Source organism: Bos mutus, chromosome 9 (genome assembly GCF_027580195.1).
Source record: "Bos mutus isolate GX-2022 chromosome 9, NWIPB_WYAK_1.1, whole genome shotgun sequence".
NCBI classification, from domain to species: Eukaryota; Metazoa; Chordata; class Mammalia; order Artiodactyla; family Bovidae; genus Bos; species Bos mutus.
The window spans coordinates 29,955,760-29,982,997 of NC_091625.1; the positions used below are offsets into that span (position 1 = coordinate 29,955,760).

At 35.1% G+C, this 27,238-nt stretch overlaps 1 protein-coding gene across 1 annotated transcript in view; it reads left to right on the plus strand.

The window, feature by feature from the left end:
* The window catches only part of TBC1D32 (TBC1 domain family member 32), a 215,902-nt gene that overhangs the window by 62,255 nt on the left and 126,409 nt on the right, over nt 1-27,238 (plus strand). Inside the window, exons 16-21 of the mRNA XM_070376353.1 lie at nt 88-215; nt 4,190-4,391; nt 7,292-7,374; nt 17,546-17,684; nt 20,330-20,417; nt 22,559-22,677. Coding sequence (XP_070232454.1) covers nt 88-215; nt 4,190-4,391; nt 7,292-7,374; nt 17,546-17,684; nt 20,330-20,417; nt 22,559-22,677 — 759 coding nt within the window. The remainder of the gene's footprint in view (nt 1-87; nt 216-4,189; nt 4,392-7,291; nt 7,375-17,545; nt 17,685-20,329; nt 20,418-22,558; nt 22,678-27,238) is intronic.

A 27,238-nucleotide genomic window follows, 5' to 3' on the forward strand; every position in this document is an offset into this window, starting at 1 on the left:
ACTTTATTAGATTACAGTACCATCCTTGAATGTTAGTCTGTGATATGTTAGCATGTCATAAAATTATATGATATCTTTAACATACAGGCTGCTCCAAATTGCTCTGAAACAGCTTTAATTCATATAGCTCATATTTTGGCAAGAATTGCATCTGTGGAAGAAGGACTTACCCTACTACTTTATGGAGAAAATATGAACTCTTCTGAAGAAAAAAGGTATGTTTCTGTTTTGAATAATTTGTGGAATTTTTTAGTGTGTTTTTGCAAATCTGATTTAAAGTTTGCAAAAATCTTGTCATATATTAATGAAAATTGGGATAATTATTCTAGATAGTTATCTAGTTAGGTTTCTTGATCAACTACTAACATATTAGATCATCAGAAATTTGAAGGAATAACCAGGATTATGAATTCTACAGGCAGAGTAGGTCTTGATGTCTGTAACTTCAAAAGAAAACTAGAATGGTTCACTCTACATAGGATCTTTTTTACTCCCTTGGACTGTACTCTTGGAACTTCTAAAGCCACAAATGACTGACTTTAAGTTAAACCGTAGAAAGGAAAGCTAACTACTTCCCCATCTTCCTTCTCTAACCCTTATTCAGTTCTATCACCTGGGTCAGCCAGTGATAACATTATGTTTATGCTTGTAGACTTTCTCTGCACCTGTAATGATGCATCAAATATATATGTTCATAGTCATAGAATTATTTCTTTTCAAAAATGGTATATACATTACTTGGTTTTTTGTGTGTAACCATAACCTCTTCCTAGGTGAATATAGAACGAAACATTTTTTAATAGCTCTATGATACATTTTTGTATGACTTTACCATAATTTATTCAGATTTCTCTACATTATTGGATATTAGGTTGTGTCTATGATTTTGCCTCCACAAATAACACCACAATGAGAGTCCTTTTATTCTATTGCTGTTGTAGATTACATTAATTGATTTTTTTTAATATTGAACCACCTTGCATACCTAGAATATTTCTTTTTATACATTGTTAGATTTGATTTACTAATATTTAAGGATTTTTGTCTGTGTTTATGAGAGAGACTAGTCTGTGGTTTTCGTGATTCTTGTCTGGTCTTACTGTAACACTGATCTCATAATTTAGGAAATAGTCTACTTTTAGATTTTGAAAGAGATTTGGCATAATTTGTTGAATGTTTGATAGAGTTCACCAGTGTACCTATTTGGGCAAAGTGTTTTCTATTTAGGAAGTTTATTATTTATTCTATTTCTTTAATAGGTAGGTTTATTCAGATCGTTTGTGTTTTGGCAGGTTGTGTCTTTCAAGGAACTGGTCCACTTATGTAAGTTTTCTAATGTGTGGGCATAGACTTTTTATTGATATATATATATATTTTACAGTATTCCTTTATTACCTGTTTAAAATCAATGGAATTAGTAGAGATAGCCTCTCATATTATTAATTTGTGTCTTTTTTCCTCTCTAACCTCATTAAGTCTTTTCACTTTTACTGATCTTTTAAAAGACTAGCTTTCCACCCCCCACTCATTTCCTGTTTTAATTTCATTGATTTCTGTTCTAATCTTTATTTTCTGCTTTGTTTTGGATTTAATTTCATTTTCTATGGTGAAAATTTAGATTATTGAATTTTAGATCATCTTTCTATTATATGCATTCAGTGCTGTAAACTTCCCCCTCTAAGCACTGCTTTTGCTGCATCCAACAAATGAGTTGTGTTTTCATTTTCATTAGTTCAAGATAGTTTTAGACTTCTCTGGAGACTTCTTTGACCTATGAGTTATTTATGGTTCTGATAGCATATTTTGTATGATTGATATTTTTAATTTGTTAAAATGTGTTTTATGGCCCAGAATGTGATCGCTCAGTGAATGTTTTATATGAGCTTGAGAAAAGTGTATATTCTGCTACTGGAAGTATTCTGTAGGTACCAATTGTATGCTGTTGGTAGTTTGTGGTGTTCAGTTCAGCTATGTCCTCGTGCTGGATCTATCAATTACTGACAGAGAAGTGCTGAAATTTCAGGGTGCATCAGTGAATTCATCTTTTTCTTCTTGCAGTTCTGTCAATTTTTCCTTCATGCATTTTGACACTGTCAGGGACACATTAAGGATTGTTACATCTCTTTGCAAAATTGACCCCCTTTATTACATAATATGCCTTTTGGGTAATTTTCCTTGCTGTGATGTCTGAAATTAATATAGCTAGTATAGCTTTCTCTTGATCATCAGCATGATGTCTTTATCTGTTTACTTTTAATCTGTCTTTATCATTATATTTAATAGGCTTCTATAGATAGCACATAACTGGATCTTGTTTTTTTTATCTACTCTGATAGTCTTTCTTTTAATTGATCCTTGTCATTTAGAGTATGATATGATTGGATTCATGTTTACTATCTTTGTTACTGTTTTCTATTTTGGCTTTGTTCTTCCTTTTTTGTGTGTGTGCCAAACTTTTCCTGCCATCTGTTGTTATTTTTTTCTATCATGTGTTTTAATATGTTTACATCTGGGAACATATTGTCTTGCTCATAGGATCAAAGTCTTTGGGTGAGGTTGGTGGGGGGTGGTAACCATTTAATCCTCACAGTGACTAAGGAAGAGGCCTCTATGGTTATCTCTGTTACATGGATGGAAACAGTGAGGCTTGGATTTCTATAACTTTGATTCAGTATTAATAAAAGTGTAATTCTTGTTTCTAATTGTTTTATTTTTGATTATTCAATTTTTCTGGATCCTAAATTACTCATTTTTTCCCACATTCCTCAACTTGTTACTTATCATACCCTTTTTTTTTTTGCTCCTTGTCCTTGATGGCTACAAGAGCATTCTGAAAATTTTGTTTACCGTTGCATTTTAATATTTCAGAAGGGAGTAGATGTGAATGTAATGTGTTCAATCTGACATATTTAACCTGGAAGCCTTTTTCCAGCCATATATCTGGAAAGCCTTTTTCGTATCCATATATCCATATATAATAAGCCTTTTTCTTATCCATATATCCACATATAATAATTATCCATATATAATATGGAAATATTCTTATCCATTATCCATATATAATAATTCTTTTAAAATTAGGAAGACTAACTCCTTGCCATGAGTTCTGAAGTTCTTTTTATTGTTCATCACTTCCCTATTTTTTTTCTTTTATATAGACATCATTTAATTGTATGTAGTTAATTTTCTCCCATTATTATCATTATGATTTCTAGGTTTCTCTTTTTAGGTGTCTCCCTCACATTGAAGTTGAACAGAAAAGACATAAAATGTTAGAATTTCTTCTGAATCCTCATTGTGCAGTGGTTTAGAGTTTCTAACTTTATTAGGGAAAGATTAGAAACATCCCAGGTGTTCAATCACAAGAGACTAATAGATTGAATTATATTTATACAAAGGAGTGCTTAGCAGTAGTGAAAAGGGGATGAAAAATTTTTTTTATGTACGGCTATAGAGTTGTCATCAGGATATATAAAGTGAAAAAACAAAACAGAAGAAAGTTTATAGAATGTTACCCTTTGTATAGTAGAAGGGAATATGAATAAATAAAATTATACTTGTTTTATTTTTTTATTTATTTTATTTTTAATATAAATCTATTTATTTTAATTGGAGGTTAATTACTTTACAATATTATATTAGTTTTGCCATACATCAACATGAATCTGCCACAGGTGTACACGTGTTCCCCATCCCTAACCCCCCTCCCTTCTCCCTCCCGTACCATCCCTCTGGGTCATCCCAGTGCACCAGCCCCAAGCATCCAGTATCATGCATCGAACTTGGACCCGTGATTCGTTTCATATATGATATTATACATGTTTCATTGCCATTCTCCCAAATCATCCCACCTTATTTTCAAAAGGAAATGATACAAGAGTAGTAATAGCTTTAAAGGAGAGAAAAGCAATAGTTTAGAGGAAAGGAAAAAAAATATTTGGGTTAAGAGGCATAGATAAAAGATATCTGGGATTATTCCTTGGTTGTACTTAGATTTGACTTTAGAATCATGAATATGTTTTATATACTAAATGTTAAAGTTAAAAAGTAGAATTTAAGAAGAAGTAAAACAAATGGAAATAAGTGAGCTTTACTACCAAACAGTCAAGTTAGTGACATACCTGTGCAGAGAAAGCAATTCAATCAAATTAGGTCACTTGAAGTACATTGTTTTGGTATCATCTTTTAGTCCTACAGGTGCTCATCTAATTGCCCAGTTTTCGAAAAAACTTCTTGATGAAGATATTTCTATTTTTTCTGGATCAGAAATGTTTCCTGTGGTTAAAGGAGCTTTTACTTCTGTGTGTCGTCAAATATATGGTACATGTGAAGGCTTGCAGGTGTTAATTCCTTATAGTTTGCATGAATCTATAGCAAAGGCTTGGAAGAAGGTAAGTATTTTCAATCTTTTTTCTTCCCTGAAAATCTTTATTTCAGATATGTTTAGTGTTATAATATTATACTACAGTTAAAATATTTTACTGGACTTCTTTAGCATCACAGTACTCCAAAGCACATAATGATTTCTAACTTGTCAAAAGATGACTTCAGTACATCCTATCCCTGTAGGATAGAGCTCTACAACTTAACTGGGTGCTACAGTCTTTTCTTCTGGTTATTGTTGTTGTTGTTCAGTTGCTCAGTTGTGTCCGACTCTTTGAGACCTCATAGACTATAGCATGCCAGGCTTCCCTGACCTTCACCATCTCTGGAGTTTGTTCAAGTCATGTCCATTGAGTCGGTGATGTCATCCAACCATCTCATCTTCTGTCATCGCCTTCTCCTCCCGCCTTCAATCTTTCCCAGCATCAGTGTCTTTTCTAATGATTCATCTCTTCTCATTAGAAGTATCAAGTGGCCAAAGTATTGGAGCTTCAGCTTCAGCATCTGTCCTTCCAATGAATATTCAGGATTGATTTCCTTTCAGATTGGCTGGTTTGATCTCTTTGCTGTCCAAAGGACTTTCAAGAGTCTTCTCCAACACCATAGCTCAAAAGCATCGATTCTTTGGTGCTCAACTTTCTTTATGGTCCAATCTCACATCCGTTCTTGCCTACTGGAAAAACCATAGCTTTGACTAGTCGGACCTTTGTTGGTAAAGTAATGTCTCTGCTTTTTAATATGCTGTCTGGGTTTGTCATAGCTTTTCTTCCAAGGAATAAGCATCTTTTATTTCATAGCTGCAGTCACCATCTACACCTAATTTTGGAGGCCCCCCCAAAAATAAAAGTCTGTCACTGTTTCCGTTGTTTACAATCTATTTGTTATGAAGTGATGGGATCGGATGCCGTTATCTTCGTTTTTCGAATGTTGAGCTTTAAGCCAGCTGTTTTCACCCCCTCTTTCACTTTCATCAAGAGGCTTTTTAGTTCCTCTTCACTTTCTTCCATAAGAGTGGTGTTATCTGCATATTTGACATTATTGGTATTTCTCCCAGCAATTTTATTCCAGCTTGTGCTTCATCCAGCCCGGCATTTCTCATGATGTATTTTGCATATAAGTTAAATAAACAGGGTGACAGGATACAGCCTTAACCTTTCTGAATTTGGAAACAGTCCATCGTTCCATATCCAGTTCTAACTGTTGCTTCTTGACCTGCATACAGGTTTCACAGGAGGCAGATAAGGTGGTTGGGTATTCCCATCTCTCGAGGAATTTTCCACAGTTTGTCCTGATTCACACAGTCAAAGGCTTTAGTATAGTCAATGAAGCAGAAGTAGATGTTATTCTGGAACTCTCATGCTTTTTCTTTGATCCAACAGACATTGACAATTTGATCTCTGGTTCCTCTGCCTTTTCTAAATCCAGCTTGAACATCTGGAAGTTCATGGTTCACGTATTGTTGAAGCCTCGCTTGGAGAATTTTGAGCATTACTTGCTAGAGTTGAGATGAGTGCACTATGTGGTAGTTTGAGCATTCTTTGGCATTGCCTTTCTTTGGGATTGAAATGAAAACTGACCTTTTCCAGTCCTGTGGGCACTGCTGAGTTTTCCAAATTCGCTGGCATATTGAGTGCAGCACCTCACAGCATCATCTTTTAAGATTTGAAATAGCTCAGCTGAAATTCCATTACCTCCAGTAGCTTTGTTTGTAGTGATGCTTCCTAAGGCCCACTTGACTTTGGACACCAGGATGTCTGGCTGTAAATGAGTACTCACACCATTGTGGTTATGTGGGTCATAAAGATCTTTTTTTTATCGTTCTTCTGTGTATTCTTGCCACCTCTTAATATCTTCTGCTTCTGTCATGTCCATACCATTTCTGACCCTTATTGTGCCTATCTTTGCATGAAATGTTCCCTTGGTGTCTCTAATTTTCTTGAAGAGGTCTCTAGTCTTTCCCATTCTATTTTTCCCTCTTTCTTTGCATTGACCACTTGGGAAGGCTTTCTTATTTCTCCTTGCTCTTCTTTGTAACTCTGCATTCAGATGGATAAATCTTTCCTTTTCTCCTTTGCCTTTCGCTCCTCTTCTTTTCTCAGCTGTTTGTAAGGCCTCCTCAGACAACCATTTTTTTTTTTTTTGCACTTCTTTTTCTTGGATATGGTTTTGATCACTGCTTCCTGTACAGTGTTAATGAACCTTATTCCATAGTTCTTTAGGCAGTCTGTCAGATCTAATCCCTTAAGTCAATTCTACTGTATAATCATAAGGGATTTGATTTAGGTCATACCTGAATGGTCTATGGTTTTCCCTTCTTTCTTCAACATAAGTCTGGGTTTGGCAATAAGGAGTTCATGGTCTAAGCCACAGTAAGCTCCCAGTCTTGTTTTTGCTGACTGTTTAGAGCTTTTCTGTCTTCAGCTGCAAAGAATATAATCAATCTATCTAATTTCGGTATTGACTCTGATGATGTTCATGTGTAGAGTCCTCTCTTGTGTGGTTGGAAGCATCGTTTGCTATGACCAGTGCATTGTCTTGGTAAAACTCTGTTAGCCTTGGCCTTGCTTTCATTACTTCAGGTAAAAGGGACTTAAAATAGACTGTCTCTCTATAGATTTACTCTTTGAAAGTTATTTCTGAGCAATTTTTACAGATAGCTGGGTTTTTGTATGGACACTGGCGATCATAATGGAGCAATATTCAAATGTAGTATATATCAGTATCTTCTTCCTACATTATCTATGTGCCTTATTTATGAATTACTTTGCATGATATTTAAGAATCACATAATTTAAAATTTGCAAGTAATTTAATCTTTAATTACAGTAAGAGTCAAATATAAAGATGTAGCATGACAGCTTATGAGTAATGCTATAAATAAGAAAAATGTATATTTCTTATATTTTAGACAAGTCTGCTATCAGAAAGAATTCCTACTCCAGTAGAGGGTTCTGATTCTGTTTCTTTGGTTAGCCAGGAATCCCAGAACATGTAAGTATGATTGACTTAAGCTCATCTCTTTTTTCACATTTGCTGAAATAGTTTTAAAATGAGAAATGTATAGATACTGTGGCAAAAAAGAAAGAAAAGTTCATCTAGGGGAAACTTTAGAGATCATATATACTTGTATTTTTTATAAGAGGAAAAAAATAGCAGTATTTATTATATTTCAGCCTGTATTTACATTTGGAGTTAGGAAATGTGATGTAATACTTTCAGAAAACTTGGAAAATTACCAAATACTAAAATTGGAAATTCAGTAGAACTTTTCAAATGGCCAATGAAGTCTGTTTACTATAACTTCAACATGTGTGGGAGTACCGTTTAATTAGATTTTGGTATTGGAGAATTCTTTAAATCATTATTTATGGACAGAGGAGCCTGGTAGGCTGCAGTCCATGGGGTTGCTAAGAGTCGGACACGACTGAGCGACTTCACTTTCACTTTACACTTTCATGCATTGGAGGAGGAAATGGCAACCCACTCCAGTGTTCTTGCCTGGAGAATCCCAGGGACGGCGGAGCCTGGTGGGCTGCCGTCTGTGGGGTCACACAGAGTCTGACACGACTGAAGCGACTTAGCTTAGCATACTTATTTTTTTTAATTTTTATTTGTTTATTTTTGGCTGTGCTGGGTTTTTGTTGCCGTGCACAAAGGCTGGTTGCCGTGACCAGGAGCTGCTCTCTAGTTGCAGTGCACAGGCTTCCCTTTCTGGTGACTTCTCCTGTTGTGGAGCACTGGCTCTAGGGCACAGGGGCTCAATAACTGTGGCCCACGTCCTTAGTTGCCCCGCTGCATGTGGGATCTTTCCAGAGCAGGGATAGAACCCTTGCATTGGCAGGCGGATTCTCAACCACAGGACCACCAGGGAAGTCTCTATACTAATTTTTTAATTTAGATGTTTTCATATGTTTTTCCACAGTTATCAATAGGATATGGAGTCAGATTAATGGGAACTATATATACATATATTTTTTTAAATTAAGATCATATATTCATGGAGTCTCTTTCTAATTGAGTATTGGCATAATCTGAAAAGATAATTAGAGTTTTAAGTGGTAGTCTAGAGAAATTGAAAAAAAAAATTATCTTTAGATAGGTATTGTTTAACTAAAAAAAAGCCAGTCAAACAAACAAAATCTTTTTCATTGCTTTAATGGTATAATGCTTAACAAATAGTTAATTTTCTAAATGTCAGCTATAATTTTTTTTTTATATAGTTGTGAAACCTAAATCAACTATTTTTTCTTGCATGAAGGGGTGAGTAAAAATGTCGCTGCAATTAATTTTTCTGGTAATTTTTATGTCTGTTTTCTTTGATTTATGATTTATTGTCTTCATTCATGCATTCATTTTCTACTCATGTATTTAGGTATTTATTGGACTGAGTGCTTTGCCGAGTTCTATGGATGCCTACATACCTTAGAGAACTTACTATATAGTATAAAATACAAATAAGTAAATACAATATGGCAATATAGTATGCTAAATTTATGATACAAATCATAGAGGGTTTGTACAGGCTAACTTGGGGAAATATTTCCAGAAGAAGTTATAATTAAAGTAAGTTAAAGTGAATACATGGATATTAATTGTCTAGAAAGGGTAGAACATTATTTCTGGTGGAAGACACAGTGTGGTCAGTGGGCTGTAAGTAAAAGGGAGCATGAAAGTGTTGTGAGTCTCTCAGTCATGTCTGACTCTTTGTGGTCCATAGACTGTAGCCCACCATGCTTCTCTGTGCATAGAATTTTCCAGGCAAGGATACTGGAGTGGGTAGCCATTCCTTACTCCAGGGAATCTTCCTGACCCTGGGAACAAACCAGGTCTCCTGCATGGCAAACAGATTCTTTACAGTCTGAGCCACCATAATCCATGCATTTACCAGAAGATATTAAGGAAAGGTGGCAAGAATACACAGAAGAACTATACAAAAAAGGTCTTCCTGACCCAGATAACCACAGTGGTGTGATCACTCACCTAGAGCCAGACATACTGGAATGCGAAATCAAGTGGGTCTTAGGAAGCATCACTCTAAGCAAAGCTAGTGGAGGTAATGGAATTCCAGATGAGCTATTTCAAATCCTAAAAGATGATGCTGTGAAAGTGCTGCACTCAATATGCCAGCAAATTTGGAAAACTCAGCAGTGGCCACAGGACTGGAAAAGGTCAGTTTTCATTCCAATCCCAAAGACGGGCAACGCCAAAGAATGTTCAAAATACTACACAATTGCACTTATCTCACACAACAGCAAATGCTCAAAATTCTCCAAGCCTGGCTACAACAGTACATGAACAGAGAACTTCCATGTGTTCAAGCTGGATTTAGAAAAGGCAGAGGAAGGAGAGATCAAATTGCCAACATCTGTTGGAACATTGAAAAAAAGCAAGAAAGTTCCAGAAAAACATCTGCTTTATTGACTACTCCAAAGACTTTGACTGTGTGGATCACAGCAAACTGAAAACTTCTTCAAGAGGTAGGAATACTAGACCACCTTACATGCCTCCTAAGAAACCTGTATGCAGGTCAAGAAGCAACAGTTAGAACAGGACATGGAACAACAAATTGTTTCCAAGTTGGGAAAGGAGTACATCAAGGCTGTATATTGTCACCGTGCTTATTTACCTTATATTCAGAGTACATCATGTGAACTTCCAAGCTGGTTGAATCACAAGCTGGAATGAAGATTTCCAGGAGAAATATCAATAACCTCAGATATGCAGATGACACCACCCTTATGGCAGAAAGTGAAGAGGGACTGAAAAGTCTCTTGATGAAAGTGAAAGAGGAGAGTGAAAAAGCTGATTTAAAACTCAGCATTCGAAAAATTGAAGATCATGGCATCCAGTCCCATCACTTCATGACATATAGATGGAGAAACAATGGAAACAGTGACAGACTTTATTTTCTTGGGCTCCAAAATCACTGCAGATGGTGACTGCAGCCATGAAATTAAAAGACACTTGCTCCATGGGAGAAGAGCCATGACCAACCTAGACAGCATCTTAAAAAGCAGAGACATTACTTTGCCAACAGAGGTCCATCTAGTCAAAGCTATGGTTTTTCCAGTAGTCATGTATGGATATAAGAGTTTGACTATAAAGGAAGCTGAGTGCCAAAGAATCGGTGCTTTTGAAATGTGGTGTTGGAGAAGACTAAGAGTCCCTTGGACTGCAAGGAGATCTAACCAGCCAAACCTGAAGGAAATCAATCCTGAATATTCATCGGAAGGACTGATGCTGAAGCTAAAACTCTTAAACTTTAGCCACCTGATGTGGAGAATGGACTCATTGGAAAAGACCCTGATGCTGGGAAAGATTGAAGGTGGGAGGAGAAGGTGATGACGGAGGATGAGATGGTTGGATGGCATCACCGACTCAATGGACGTGAGTTTGAGTAAACTCTGGGAGTTAGTGATGGACAGGGAGGCCTGGAGTGCTGCAGTCCATGGGGTCACAAAGAGTTGGACACGACTGAGTGACTGAACTGAACGTTTCTGTCCCAATCAACTGTCAGACTTTCCTCACCCTCAGAAGCAGAGCTTACAAAGATCAACCATAACTGCATAGTAGAACAGAGCAGACTGTGTGCTTCCTACAGGTACCTGGGTTGCAAAGAAGTGCTGGATTTGGGGAGAGGCATCGCCTAGCTTAGCATTCTTAGTCCTCCTCCAAGTTTCCTGAGTCCCTTCTTCAAGGGGAAGAGTGAGTGATTAGGTGAAGTGCGGCAAGCAGTATTAAACTGGGGAATGTCCTCCACGTGTTAACTTGATGCTAGAGGAAAAGGAGTTTCCTTCAACATCTGATATTACTCTTAGAAACAAAGGTTTAATGGTTTTTGATATAATAGAACTGTTTTCATTTTTGTCATCAAAATACCTCATGGAGTTGAGTATCTTTTGTATTATTTGAAACATTGGTATGTGTGGGCATTATTTTTCCTTTGTAGTTTGGTAACACTTGCGTGTAGAACCATTTTGGTCGGTTAACTAGTCTAGCCTTTCTCTGACATGTAGCAGGTGCTTGATAGCTTGGTTGAATGGGTAAAGGAATGAATAACACTTCTTCTGCCACCAGGCACTAGTTTCTAAATAATGACATGGACCATAACATTTACTCAGTCTTACTGAAAAAGGTAAAATGAAGAGCTGCTAAAATCTATATTTTTGAGCCTGTGACAGACTAATGTGCGGTAGTTTGACCTTATTTCCTCACAGTGTATGTTGGAGATTTCCTCTCCATCGTTTCATTTATTGGTGCTTACAGTACTATAGGGAAGGTAGAAGCTACTGTGTAGTCATCATAGGTGATATCTCTAAATCTGGACGTTGAAATGCAGCCCCAAATAAGATTTCTCAAGGCTAGTTTGATATCAGTGATTGCAATGACTTCAGACTATATGGGACTTACCTAGTGGCTCAGATGGTAAAGAATCTGCCTGCAGTGCAGAGTCACAGGTTCGATCCCTGGATTGGGAAGATCCCCTGGAGAAGGGAATGGCAACCCACTCCAGTATTCTTGCCTGGAAAATCTCATGAACAGAGAAGCTTGGCAGGCTACAGTCTTTGGGGTCTTGAAATATTGGACAGGCTGAGGGAGTAACACTTTCACTTTTCACTTTCACAGACTACTTAGGGGCCATCTGTAGGGTGACTGTAGACAAGAACATAGTCAGAGAAAAACCAAAGATGCTCACCCTGCCCCGACTAGTTAACACGGGGCCTTTGGTAAATCTCTACAGGGAAGTAACAGTTATCTTTGGACTGCAAAAACAGCCTATGAATAAACACCTAAAACTTAAGTGCCATGAGAGTGTCTAACCCTCTATTAATATCTGACCATTCAAAAACTGGAGTTCGCATAGGCTAAAGCAATGGAGTAAGCAAGGCAATGAGATTGTTACCTGTTGTCCTCCGGGAAGGGTTCTCTAAAGACAGGCAAATTCTATAGCTTAGATTTTCCTTCTGTTTTGAAATATTGAGTCTTTTCATCATAATTTGAAGGAAGAGCTAAATGCTAAGTTATTAGAAACAGTAAATTAAAACATATTAACTCTTTCTTAGGATTGTGTGATACAACCTGCAAGTTTTTGCCTGTGTTTTACATTTTGGAGAGTCAGAGTAGACTTTTTAAAAACACAATTTCTTTAATGGCTAAATGGTTCATTCTATATTTTTTATTTCTGCATGAGTAATTTTTAACTATATTTTTTAATCTGAATATTTACATATTGGTGTTAATTTGTTCAAAGTATTTTTGTGATATTAAAAAATTCTTTGGCTGTAATTATTTCTCATTTTTTTATTCTTAGTATTTTTTGCAGCCATGGCTTTTTATTTGCATTAGAACAGGTTTATGCAAAGACCAGGCTTTGATTTTGCTGATGTTCTCTTTCCTTCTCTATCTTCACTCCTCTCACTTTAGTAGGATAGGAGAGCAAGTGAAAAGACAATTGAGAATGGATATCAGTAGAAGAAATCTACATCAGACATTCTAACTTTAATGCATTTTAATATGTAATACTTTCATTATTAAGCTCTTAAAAATATTATCTTGATTTTTTCCCTTTATATCCATGAAATATTTGGAATATATTTAGCTTTCAAAATATAGTTTTTTCTTTACCTACTGTATTATACTGTTGACTTGTAATTCATTTCTGTTCTTTTCAGAAAACATGGATTGTATGATATATATACTTCCAGGTGGGTTGAGATTTTGTGTTGTAGTCCAGGATCAGTTAAAAATCTGTCTTTACTTGAAAATACTATTTTATGTTCTTCATTGGAAGTAGATAGAGATAGTCCAAATTTCTTAATATCACCACCAATATTTTGTCTGCTTATGTATAATCATTCACTTTGAAAGTTGACATGTCCATTTTTCTCTGTACTTCTGGGGTTTTGTTTTACATACTTGCATTTTATGCTGTTAGGAACATAAAAATTCACTGTTTCTTGGGAACTTTTAATGTAGTATCTCATTTCTTCTTTCCATTAAGTTTTATATTATATGATACTACTATTGTATATATACTTTGCTTTCGTTAGCATTTGCAGAGTACATTAGTTAAGGATATATCTGTTTGCAGATAGCTCAGTAAGGCTTTCTTTTTTTCATAAAGCAAAAAGTCTCATGAAATATTATCAGGCATTGACTTAGTGATGCAGTTTGAGATCCAGTCTTCTTTTCTTAGGAGAAAACATCACTAATGTTTTCTTTTTGCACTCAAGGTTGCACAATGGCTAACCTCTAGAGCTCACAGCCTTCAAAGAGGAAAAAGATTGTAGAGACAAATGGCTTCTTTTCATTCTTTATCTTTTATCTAGGAAAGAAATCTCTTCTTATTAACATTTTTGTGAACATCTTGCTGGATGTGCCCTATGGCCATTTCTTGCTGTATGGGAATGGATGAAAAGGAGCTTAGATGGAGATTGGGTCAGACTATTAAAGTATTTTTTTTTTCATCTCTTATTTTCTGTCACTCAGAGTAGTAAATTTTGAATTTTTTATCCAATCTGACAATTTCTGTTTTTTATTAGATGAGTTTTTAAGTTTTTTACATTTTTGCAATGCTGATGTTTGGGTCTTATTTTTCTTTTTGTGTTTTCTATTTCTATTCTGTTTTACTTTTCTCCTTTACTCCTTATCTTAGATCAGTACATTTTATCCTATTTTCCCCTTGCTTTTGACTTTATAAATCACTGTTACGTTTCTTTAAGTGGTTGTTCCTAAATTCTCAATATATATTTAACCATATATTTTTCTAAGAAAGTATAAAGTAATTGGGTATTTATATCATGTTTTGAAAAGCAGTATGGAGTTTAACATACTTTGACCAGTTACTGCTCCTCTAAATATGCTATAGTTCTGTCTTATAGTTATCTAGAATTTTGGTTTAATATTTTTAATCACCTGGTTTATGTCTTCAAACAGAAATTAAATTTGTATTTATTATTTTACACCATTTGTTGAAGCTTGTAGGCCATTCTTTCTGATAGGCTCCTTTTTTTCCCTTACTGAAAGATGTTTTTAAGTTTCTAATTATAGGTCTTAAGGTAATAGAAGTAAACTGTTTAATTGTTCTTAAGGCTTTGAGGAAAGCAAACTAATCTTTCTGTGTCTGAAAATAGTTATTCTCCTTCCAGGCCACACAAACCACCCCCACCTCCTGTTCAGAGCTTTTGAGGTCTCACATTTTCTCTCCTCTAAATGGTAGTTTGTCTGGGTATAAAAGTTTTGATAGACCATTCTTTCTTAGTACTATTTGAGGTTTTACTCCACTGTCTTCTGGAGTAAGTAGTAACTAATTAATCTGTTAGTATAACCACTTTTATAGGTCATATCTTTTCTCTCATAGCTTTTAATTTCTTTCTTTGGATATTTGCTACTTCTGTGTGATTTAAGTTTATCCTGCTTGGTACTTTAAAACATTTTTTTTTTAAATTTTATAGTTTATTGAGATATAGTTAACTATATATATATATCCCAATTTATTGGGATATAGTTAACTCCTGCTTAGTACTTTGAATTTTTTTTTTTTAATCAATAAACTGGACTGATACCTTTTTTTTGATCTAGAAAATTCTTAGTATTTTTCAAATATTTCTTCTGTTCTCTTGGACTCTTGATTAGATGTATTTGAAAGCTTTTAGTATGTTCTGTCAGAGAAGGCAATGGCACCCCACTCCAATACTCTTGCCTGGAAAATCCCATGGATGGAGGAGCCTGGTAGGCTGCAGTCCATGGGATTGCTAAGAGTCGGACATGCCTGAGCGACTTCACTTTCACTTTTCAGTTTCATGCATTGGAGAAGGAAATGGCAACCCACTCCAGTGTTCTTGCCTGGAGAATCCCAGGGACGGGGGAGCCTGGTGGGCTGCCGTCTGTGGGGTCGCACAGAGTCAGACACGACTGAAGAAGCTTAGCAGCAGCAGCAGCAGCATGTTCTGTCTCATCTGTTTCCTCAAACATTTATTTCTTATCTAGCTACCTTTCAGTTCAATAATTCTTTGTGGCTGATATTTTTTCCATTTGCTTTTTAAGTGGTTTTTAAAAAATATTCACAAGATTTCTTATAGTTATTTTTTTTTAATATTCACTTATTTTTATTTCATTTCTGCTTTTCTGTTTCAGTTCTAATGGAAGAGTAAAAAATTTTGAGAATCATAAAGGTAGTCATTATTTTTGAATTATTTCAGCTGGAATGGATTAATTTAATGAATGTTGATTCTGCTGGCACTTAGCTTTAGATGTCTTTTGACGTTTAATTACAAGTTCATTTTAAAATGAGTTTTTTTCCTTCTCTACTTTCTTTCCTCCCCTATTTTTCCTAGTTTCTTTTCTATATTCATTCTTCTCTGTCAAGCAGTTTTCTGGTTTTTTTCCTTTTCCCCTATGTTTTAAATACTGTATTGGCATCTTGAGACTCCTGTCAGTGATGATGAGGGTATTGCTGCTGGTGCTACTGCTGCTAAGTCACTTCAGTCATGTCTGACTCTGTGCGAACCCAGAGACGGCAGCCCATCAGGCTCCCCGTCCCTGGGATTCTCCAGGCAAGAACACTGGAGTGGGTTGCCATTTCCTTCTCTGGAGGGTATTGCATATACCATTAAAAGTTAGACAGTGAATTGATTATCTGTACATTTCTAGAAATGAGGCTTTTTCTGTATCCTCCTGTCTCCCTAGGGTTATGGCTTGTCAAAAGTCCCAATTTTTGTCAGTTATATTTAAGTATTTTGTTTATATATTTTAAGTATATAAATTTTATATTTTAATTTTAGCTACTGCTAAATCGCTTCAGTCGTTTCCGACTCTGTGCGACCCCATAGACGTCAGCCCATCAGGCTCCCCCGTCCCTGGGATTCTCCAGGCAAGAACACTGGAGTGGGTTGCCATTTCCTTCTCCAATGCATGAAAGTGAAAAATGAAAGTGAAGTCGCTCAGTCGTGTCCGACTCTTAGCGACCCCGTGGACTGCAGCCTACCAGGCTCCTCCGTCCATGGGATTTTCCAGGCAAGAGTACTGGAGTGGGGTGCCATTGCCTTTAGCTAATCATATGCAATTTTTAGTAGTATTACTCCATCATGAATCTTAAGCAGTGAGCCTTCCATTGGTCATACATCTCATATGTAACCCTGAGTCTTTTATATCCTATTTGGGCCAAATTTAGTTTCCATTGCCTGTATTTACCTCAAAACTAGTCCTACTTCTTTGTCCTTCTTTATCCAAGAGATATTCATTTTGTGTTTGAACATGGTTGTATCTTTGATCATTGCTTTGTGATCACCACTGATGGATATCAGTCAACACGTACTGACTGTTTCTTATTTAATCAGAAAAGTTCTAGATTTCAAATCTCTTACCAGTTTCAAAACATACTTCTGAAACTTCCTTGGGCAACAAAAGGGCACACATTTCCACACTCTGTTTCATTGTACATATAGACATTTGATTTTGACCTATTTTAAAATCCAACTTTTTTGTTTTTACAAGCAAGTAGGAATAGGATGGGTAGAAAATTTTCTCTTACTTTGATACTTCAGATGAAATGCTGATATCCCTTCCTGTGTTTCCAGATTTCTAGCTCTGAGTCTCCTGTTTACTGTATGACTTCTCAAAGTTTTGAGTTGTTTTCCTTTTCTTTTTTGTTTTTCTCTGGAGAATGCTACTGGCCTTTTAGAAGTATTCTGAGGGAAAAAATGTCATTCTCCAAAAGTGAAACTAATAACCAGTGAAAATAGAGTACCTGGTATGCTTTAGAAAGTCAAAAGACAAATACTCCTTAATGAAAAGGATGTATAGAAATAATGGAGAGCTGGGGCTTGGGGAATTTAGGCACAACAGAATTTTAATAGGAGACGTGGAATGAGATTAAGACCTGGTTGAGAGAATTTTGGTATAATGAAAATGCTGATATGTGCAGTTAATATTTGATTCATTTAGTGAAGGAAAATTATTAGATAGTAGAAAAAAGAATAACAGCGCACTGTTTAGGAAGCCATGCTGTTTATCTTATTTTTAAACAGTTAAATACTTTGCAGCCACTGTGTTCTCTATAAGTTTAATTGCTGGTAGAATTAAGCTGAGGTGTGTTTTTTTTTTTTTTTTCCAGTTTTGAGAAAAATAAAGACATTTATACCTTTCTTTTTACCTCTTTCAGTATGGCTTGGGAAGAGAATTTGTTAGATGATTTACTAAATTTTGCTGCCACTCCCAAAGGACTACTGCTTCTTCAAAGAACAGGTGCCATCAACGAATGTGTGACATTCATGTTCAACCAGTATGCAAAGAAATTACAGGTGCGAATTACCATCTGCCACAGGCAAAAGGAACTTTTGTTTCTGTAAAAGCCATTAAGAACATCATTCTGGTTTCTTTTTGTGAAGAGATTATTAAACTTCAATTAAAAACTCATATAGCATTGTAATATTTAACTTGATATTTTTTCAAGAAGACATTAGAGTTGATATTGGTATCTGTGACTATTTTACAGGATGACACAACTGAATGAAATTGAAAAACTCATTCATCCAGATGTTTTATAAATATATCAGACATCTGGATATATTAAAACTCAATGGAATTCCATTTTTGGGTCTAAATGTGTCAATGAGAGTTTAGGGTTCACATTTTGAAAGAAATATATATATTTGTAGAGGGCTTTTATTATTGCTACTGTTTAAATTTAAAATCTAGGCCTTTCTCACAGAGATCACTGAAGTATGTTCATTTTTTTGCTAGTACAGTGAATATGCCTAGACTTCAGAGCTTCTTAGGATCATAGGTATACTTTTTGTTGTTGTTACTGTTGTTTTTGTTTTTTTTGTTTTTTTTTTTTTTTTTTAATTGGGGTATAGTTGCTTTACAATGTTGGGTCGATTTCCACTGTACAGGGAAGTGAATCAGCATAGGTATGCTTTTAAAAGTGTTTCCTTTTATCTCTGGAAGTTGCTGTTTCTTGATGTTCTTATTGTAGCCTAGCAGAAAGGGCTAGGGCCTCTTGGGGATCTTTTATGTATTTATTTTTATAGAAGAGCACTAATCCCTTTCATGATCACTCTCTACCTTCACAAATAGCCTCCCAAAGGCCCCACTTCCTACCATCACCTCTGGGGCTTAGGAGTTCAACACAGGAATTTTGGCAGAACACAGACATTCATAATATAGCAAATGTAGAAGTTTTCAGGCTTTTAATGTTTATATAAATTGTGTTTTGATCTGTTGGTGAGTTTTAATTTCTCCTTGTATACTAGTTAACCATTTGGGTTTTCATTTTTATTCCATTTCTGAAAATATTCAAGCAATTCAAAGACATTTTTCTTTCTCATTCAGATGCTTGAGACCATTCAGACACAACTTTTTACTATTGTAATAATATACCTAGGATTAGATGTCATTTTTTTTATATTCATAAAATTTAAAGCAATCTGACCTTCCTTTGTATTGTGCTGTTAGTTGTAATAGAAGACGTTCCCTGGACCTCAGTAAATTACGACCATATAATTTAGTACAATACTTTAATATCAATTTATACCATTCAAGATGTTTTTTGAAAATTTAGACTCTGAGTTATCTTGTAAGAAAGCAGCTAGAGTTTCTTTAATTTTGCTGAAGATAATGTTGAGATTCAAGCTGGTATAAATGACCTGCCTGTGTTCACACATGTAGTTATTGATGGCAGTAATTCTAGAACTGAGATTCTAGTCTTAGATTTTAACAGTGTCCATGAAATCTAAGTCTTGTTTAATGAAGCCCCTGTAACTTCTCTGAAGGTTTTCTTTGCCTCTTCTTTTTTAGTATTTAGTCTTGATTGGGAGACCCCTATGGCTACCAGTTTCTGAATCATAGGGTCATTTGGGATGATTGATGAGTAAGGTGTTTTTCTTCCTGTCATGGAAAAAGCCATGTGGGAAAAGATAAACACTTACTTTGTTGTACTTCTATGTTATCTAATTGCCAAATTAATGGATACTAAAGTAAGGAACATGGAGAATGAGATTTGGAAGGCAAATTTATAGAGATGTGAGCAGCAAAAAATTGAAGAAATAAGCCTAATGTTTTTCCCACAGTCTTTTAGTCCCTCCCCCTTTTTTGCCCTTAAAACAGAATGTATAGTTTATATTTTAAGTATTTGATGAAAACATATGCTTATCCTTTCAATAAAATGTTGAAAAATACAAATTCTAAATGGTTAGCTCTATTTAGAAGTCAAACACTTTGGCTAAGATCAGGCTAACCTATGAAGGTTGAGGAAGGAGGAACATTTTATAGTGCCTTTGTTATTTCCTTATTGTGATTTTTGCTAAGAGATACTTCTGAACTTTACCATGAATATATGTATAATATTCTCTGTGAAGTAGCAATTATTTCCGGTTTTCTACAATGTATATTAAATGAGGATTATGTGTACGTGCATGTGTGTATAACTTCCTCCTTTGGGGGAAAAAAATCATATTGCCTCTAAAAGGATGATTTTTAAGACAATACCATTGTTCTTTTTAAAGCTGTTTATTTGAAAGCCCAGTGTAAAAACTGGCAGTCAATACAGATTAATCAATGATAATTTATTATTTAAGAACCAATTAAAGAATAAAATAGTAAGATAACACAAATAAGAGTTAGAAGGAATCTCTTTTCATTTAGTCCAACGTCCCTTATTTTATATATAAAGAGACTTAGAGACATAGTGACTTGTTTAAGGTCATGAAGCTTCTTAGTTTTAGGGCTGGTACCAGAGCCTAGTTCTGAAATAAGATTGTCAAAAATATTTGTTAGTATTAACTCACTAATCGTTATAGTTTTTTTTTTTTTCTGCTCTTGTTATCTTTACTTGAAAGACTGTCTAGCATTTTAATAAAGAAATCAGTAAGTCTGCATATAAAATGTAAATAAAATATTAACATGCTATGTTTTCCTGCTTCTCATGTTTTCTTGTTTACATTAGATCAGCAGGCATAAAAAGTTTGGTTATGGAGTTTTGGTTACACAAGTGGCATCAACAGCAGCAGGTGCAATAGCCCTACGAAATTCAGGTAAGTTCTTTAAAAGTGTAATTTAAATAAAATGAGCCAGTCCAGACAAAATTCAGCTGCCATGAACAAGTGTCAACTATTTCACTCTGAAGTTCTTCACAAGTTAGGCCGTAGGTAAAAGAGTGTTAATGGTATTTCCTTCTTTTCTCTTCCATGAAATCCCACTAGGAATTTTTTTCTGTAAAATATATACAATTTTTTCTTTCCTCAGAACAGTGGTACATAATGAACCTAGACTAAGATATACCTAATGGCTTTAAGAACCCTTCACTTTATAAATCAAAAGTGTGTCATCTTTTCTTGATATAGTTCCATCTGATAGGCTTAATGCTCAGTTTCAGTGATTTATATATGAATCAAGATTTATAGTCATAATAGTTGTTGCATATACATATCATTTTCTTATTCCCTTTTCTCTTCCTTTCTTGAAAGATTCTCACCCACTTAATTTTCACCACTATTTCTGGAGTTTATAGTCAGCATGTATTATCTACTACAGATTGGATTTTTAAGATGTTCAAACGTTGAAGATTTAATGTATTGTAAAGTTAACTGAACCCTGCACCAGAGACCAAATGTAATCTCTGATAGAGATGCTGTGATTATATTTAAACCTTAGAAGTGAAGAATCATAACCTCAGTGGTCACTATTGAGTCTATCCTCAAATGAAAATATTTTTCTATGATATATCTAAATCTTAAGTATTTTTTGGCTGAACTTTGGACTGCTTATATTATGAAACATATTTCTTGGCAGAAGCTGTCCTAAGCGAACCACTTACTGCTTTACTTAGAATAAAATCCAATTTATTTATAGTACTCAGGGGCACGTTAATGGAAACATTTGAAGACTAGATTCAATCCCAGATTTCCCTGTTGGTCGAGTTATTAAGCTTTAAACCTTATAGTATCCAGCTTTCCTTGAAAGGATTAAATGCAATTTTTCATAGGACAAAGGAAGGAAGACTGACACTGCCTGAGTCCCTATGATGTCTTAGGTACTGCATTAAGAACTCTCTGTATATCGTTTCATTTATACTTTACAGCAACCTTTGAATGTAGCACTTTTTCAGTTTTCACATTGAGAACTGATGCTGTTAGAATTCAAAAGATTCAAAGATATATAACTTAATAAGCTGGCAGATTAGTAATTTGAACCCTGATGGTCTTGATTTCAGGGCCTATATATTTTGTTACACTAGAAACCCATTCTGCTCTAATGTGTTGTTGCTGCTGCTGCTGCTAAGTCACTTCAGTCGTGTCCAACTCTGTGCGACCCCATAGATAGCAGCCCACCAGGTTTCCCTGTCCCTGGGATTCTCTAGGCAAGAACACTGGAGTGGGTTGCCATTTCCTTCTCCAATGCATGAAAGTGAAAAGTGAAAGTGAAGTTGCTCAGTCGTGTCCGACTCTAGCAATCCCATGGACTGCAGCCTACCAGGCTCCTCCGTCCATGGGATTTTCTAGGCAAAAGTACTGGAGTGGGGTGCCATTGCCTTCTCCTAAATTACTGATTTTATGATTAGGTGTTTTGTTTTACACTTTTCATATGCTTTGATTCCTCATAAAGGAATTTGATAATCAAACTCAATAGTCACTTTCATTTAGATATATAGTATCTGACTCTGGAAAATTTGAAGATGGTATAGAACCAAAAGTTGTATGAAATAGAGAACTGTTCTAAGCATATGGAAATACAAAAGGATAGTTCCATTAGAGAAAGAGAAGACAAGTACACTCTTTGGTTGCTTATGGTGTCTCCTGATACCTCCTTCCAGACTGCATTTCAGTGTTAACTCATTTGCAGAGTAACGTGTAAACTTTTTTGCTTTTTTTCAGGAAAACATGATGACAGAGATTATTGACTAAAGGATTAAAAACTGGGACTCAAAATTCAGTCCCCTGGGGGAATAGTTTTGAGAGTTTAGTCATTACATAATTTAGTCATTACATAGTTTTATCATAAGCATATATTAACAATATCAGCACTAATTTCTACCAAGGTTAGAGATTATTTCTTATACAGGATTCAAGTATGTCTTTTGTCATTGTGGAACGGTCTCGTCAGAAGGATAAGTATGTCTTTCCACCACAATTCAAAGAAGTAATATACTATAAATATGATGTAAAATTCTTCTTAGGGTTTATTAATGCACTTATAACTGAATTATGGGCCAATCTGGAATGTGGAAGAGATGATGTTAGAGTAACCCATCCCAGATCTACTCCAGTGGACCCTATTGACCAAAGCTGTCAAAAGGTAAGAAATGATTTATCTAATAATGTATAGATTTTAAGTATCTCTCAAATTGCTTCATCCAGACTTTAATCTATATTCAGTTACAACCAGCAGCCTTTCCTAAGTTTGTCCTAACCCTCCTTTCTTTCATTTCTAACTTTGTGTTTCTAAAATAAACTTATAAAAGACAGAAATACCAGTGTTCCTTGGGAATTGTCTTGCAAGGACATTCTTTTTTTATGAATTCCTACTATATTTTATACTGTAATTTTTCTCAGTTAATAAATATATAGACATCAGACAAAATAATAAACATGGACTTAAAGGAACTAGAAAAAGAACAAACAAATACAAATTTAATAGAAGGAAAGAAATAATAAAAATCAAAACAGAAATAGAGAGTAAAAGTGAAAGTAGAAAAACAACAAGCAAACCCAGATGTAACAGAAGAAAAGAAATAATAAAAATTGAAACAGAAATACAGACTAAAAAACCAATAGAAAAGATCAGTAAAACTATCAGCTGATTTTTTGAAAAGATAAGCAAAATTAATAAACCTTTAGCTAGACTTCTCAAAAAAAGAGAGGACCCAAATAGGTTGGAAATGAAAAAGAACTTACAACCAGTATCACAGAAATCATGATATTACTATGGACAGTTATATGCCAATTAAATGGATAACCTAGAAGAAATTGTATATTTCTTGGATTTTACCCATCTTTCAAGATTGAATCAGGAATACAAAATATAAACAGTCAGATGACCAGTAATGAAATTGAATCAGTAATTTTTAAAAGACTCCCAACAGACAAAAGGCCAGGATCAGATGGCTTCACAGGTGAATTATATCAGACATTTAAACAATTAATCCTTCTCCTTCTCAAACTATTCCATGTTTGAGATGAAGGAATATTTCAGAATTCAGTCTGTGAGGCCTACATCACCCTGATTCAGAAACAAGACTATGAAAAAAATATATAGGCCAGTATCACTGAAGGTAGTTGCAAAAATCCTCAATAAAATGCTGGCAAATCAAATTCAACCATATATTAAAAGGGTCATACACCATGATCATGTGGATTTATCCCAAGGTTAAAATGATGGTTCAGTATCTGCAAATTAGTTGGTGTGATAGACTACATTAATAATTGAAGGATAAAACTCATATCATCTCAGTAGGTACAGAAAGAGCTTTTGACAAAATTCAACATTCATTTATGAAACTCAACATTCACCGATGTATGAATGGATAAAGAAAATGTGGTGTAGGTATAGAATGAAATATTACTCAGCTATAGAATAAAATGAAATCTTGCCATTTGTGACATGAATGGACCCAGAAAGTATTATACTAAGTGAGAAAAGTCAGATGGAGAAAGACAAATACCATATGATTTCATGTCTATGTGGATTCTATTTTTGGGGGGGATTTAATTTTATTGTTATTTAAATTTTAGGAAGCAATGATGTGGCTTCCATATACAAAGAGGTTCATTTAAAAGTTTTAGTCCAGTTTCTCCTTCCTTCTCTCTATAGCTTTGCTTTTGCTGTATGCTAGACAATAGCCCTTGGAGAAGGCACTGGTGACCCACTCCAGTACTCTTGCCTGGAAAATCCCATGGACAGAGGAGCCTGGTAGGCTGCAGTCCATGGGGTCGCTAAGAGTCGGACACGACTGAGCGACTTCACTTTCACTTTTCACGCATTGGAGAAGGAAATGGCAACCCACTCCAGTGTTCTTGCCTGGAGAATCCCAGGGATGGCGGATCCTGGTGGGCTGCGGTCTATGGGGTTGCACAGAGTCGGACACAACTGACGTGACATAGCAGCAGACAATAGCCCTACATAGTTATGTAAATTTAAATTAAAACTAAAAGTAAAAATTCAGTCTCAATTACGTTAATCATATCTTAAGTGCTTATCTGTAGTCACATGTAGCTAGTGACTATCATACTGTACAGTTTAGAACATAAAATTTCCATTTTATGTTCAGAAATATTTATTTTAAATATTTAAATAAAATAGTTAATTTTATTTAAATATTTAATAAATATTTAAATAAATAAATATTTTATTTATTTAAAATATTTTATGTTCAGAAATATTTTATTTACAGAAAATTTTATTGAACAGCCAGGACCATGGAGCTAGGGTAATACTGTTAAATAGTGTCTGAAGATGACTTATTTTGTAGTGAGTAATCTTAGCCTGTAAATAAGAAAATGCTATTCGTTCTGCTATCAATTTTTTGATTATATGTCTTTGACCAAGACACTTCACTTCTCTGGTCCTCAAGTTTTCTCATCTATTAAATGATAAATTGAATTAAAATATTCTTTCCATTATCTCAGTGTTCTGATTTTTGTGAAAATTCTTTTTTTCCTTCCCTTTTTTAAAATTTACTGATTTTTAAATTGAAGGATAATTATTTTACAGAATTGTGCTGGTTTCTGCCAAACATCAAAATGAATCAGCCATAGGTATACATATGCCCCTTCCCTTTGAAACTTCTCCCCACTTCACTCCCCATCCCACCCCTTTAGGTTGTTACAGAGCCCTAGTTTGAGTTCCCTGAGTCATACAGCAAATTCCCATTGGCTGTATATTTTACATATATTAATGTAAGTTTCCATGTTAACTCTCTCCATAGATCCCACCCTCTCCTTACTCACTGCCCCCCACCCCCGTACCCATAAGTCTGTGTTCTATGTCTGGGACTCCATTGCTGCCCTACAAATAATTGCATCAGTACCATATTTCTATATTCTGTATATATATTAGTATATGATATTTGTTTTCTCTTTCTGACGTACTTCACTCTGTTTAAGAGGCTCTAGGTTCATCCACCTCATTTGAACTGACCCAGATGGATTCCTTTTTATGGCTGAGTAACATTCCATTGTATATATGTATCACAGCTTCTTCACTCACTGATTTGTCAGTGGACGTCTAGGTTGCTCCCATGTACTAGCTATTGTAAATAGTGCCACAGTGAACCTTGGGATACATGTGTCTTTTTCAATTTTGGTTTCCTCAGGGTATATGCTTAGTAGTGGGATTGCTGGGTCCTGTAGTGGCTTTATTCTTAGTTTTTTTAAGGAATCTCCATACTGAGTTCCTTAGTGACTGTATCAATTTACATTCCCACCAACAGTGCAAGACTGTTTCCTTTTCTCCACACCCTCTACAGCATTTATTGTTTGTAAACTTTTTGACGATGGCCATTCTGACCAGTATCAGATGATATCTCCTCTTAGTTTGATTTGCATTGCTCTAATAATGAGCGATGTTGAGCATCTTTTCATGTGTTTGTTATCCATCTGTGTATTTTCTTTGGAGAAATGTCTATTTAGGTCTTTTTCCCGCTTTTTGATTGGGTGTTTTTCTGATATTGACTTGTATGAGTGGTTTCTATATTTTGGAAATTAATCCTTTGTCTATTGTGTCATTTGCTATTATTTTCCCCCATTCCGAGGGTTGTCTTTTCACCTTGCTTATAGTTTCCTTTGCTGTGCAAAAGCTTTTAAGTTTAGCTAGGTCCCACTGTTTATTTTTGTTTTTATTTCTATTACTCTAGGAAGTAGATCATAGAGGATCTTGGTGTGATTTATGTCTCAGAGTGTTCTGCCTATGTTTTCCTCTAATAGTTTTATAGTTTGTGATCTTACATTTAGGTCTTTAATCCATTTTGAATTTATATTTGTGTATGGTGTTAGGAAGTGTTCTAATTTCGTTCTTTTATACATAGCTGTCCAGTTTTCCCAGCAACACTTATTGAAGAGGCTATCTTTGCCCCATTGTATATTCTTGCCTCCTTTGTCAAAAATAAGGTAACCTTAGGTGTGTGGATTTATCTCTGGGGGTTCTGTCTTGTTGCATTGGTCTGTATTTCTGTTTTTGTGCCAGACCATACTGTCTTGATGACTGTAGCTTTGTAGTATAGTCTGAAGTCAGGAAGGTTGATTCCTCCAGCTCCATTCTACTTTTCAGGATTACCTTGGCTTGGGGTCTTTTGTGTTTCCATATGAACTTTGAAATTTTTTGTCCTATTTTTGTGAAAAATGCCATTGGTAATTTGATAGGGATCTCATTGAATCTGTAGATTGCATTTGGTAGTATAATCATTTTTTATTTTAGTGAAAATTCTTTATGTGTATGATCTTCAAAATTTCTGAGACTAGTGAACTAGTGAACTGCCAAGAGGAAAACTTAATAGTTACAAATAAGTGCAATTAATACAATAAAAACTAAATATATAAGTATTAACAGAATATAGGGCTTCTAGATGTGAATGGACTTAATAAGAAAGCCTTCTATAAAAATGTGGCAAACTTTTGAAAGCTTATAAAGTAACATAATAGGTCAATGGGAGGACTAAAGGGAGTTCCTTAGTAGGAAAAGAAAAGTTTGTATATGTGGCAGTCACTTGAAGGAGACTGCAGGCAGATTGATTGACTGCAGTGATGACTTCAGGCTGAGGAAACTTAATGGCAACTGAGGCTTTTGCAACTGAAGAGAAGAAAAGTGTCAATAAAGTGCCTTGAAAGTCATGCTAAGGACTTTAGATCTGATGTTTAGTACT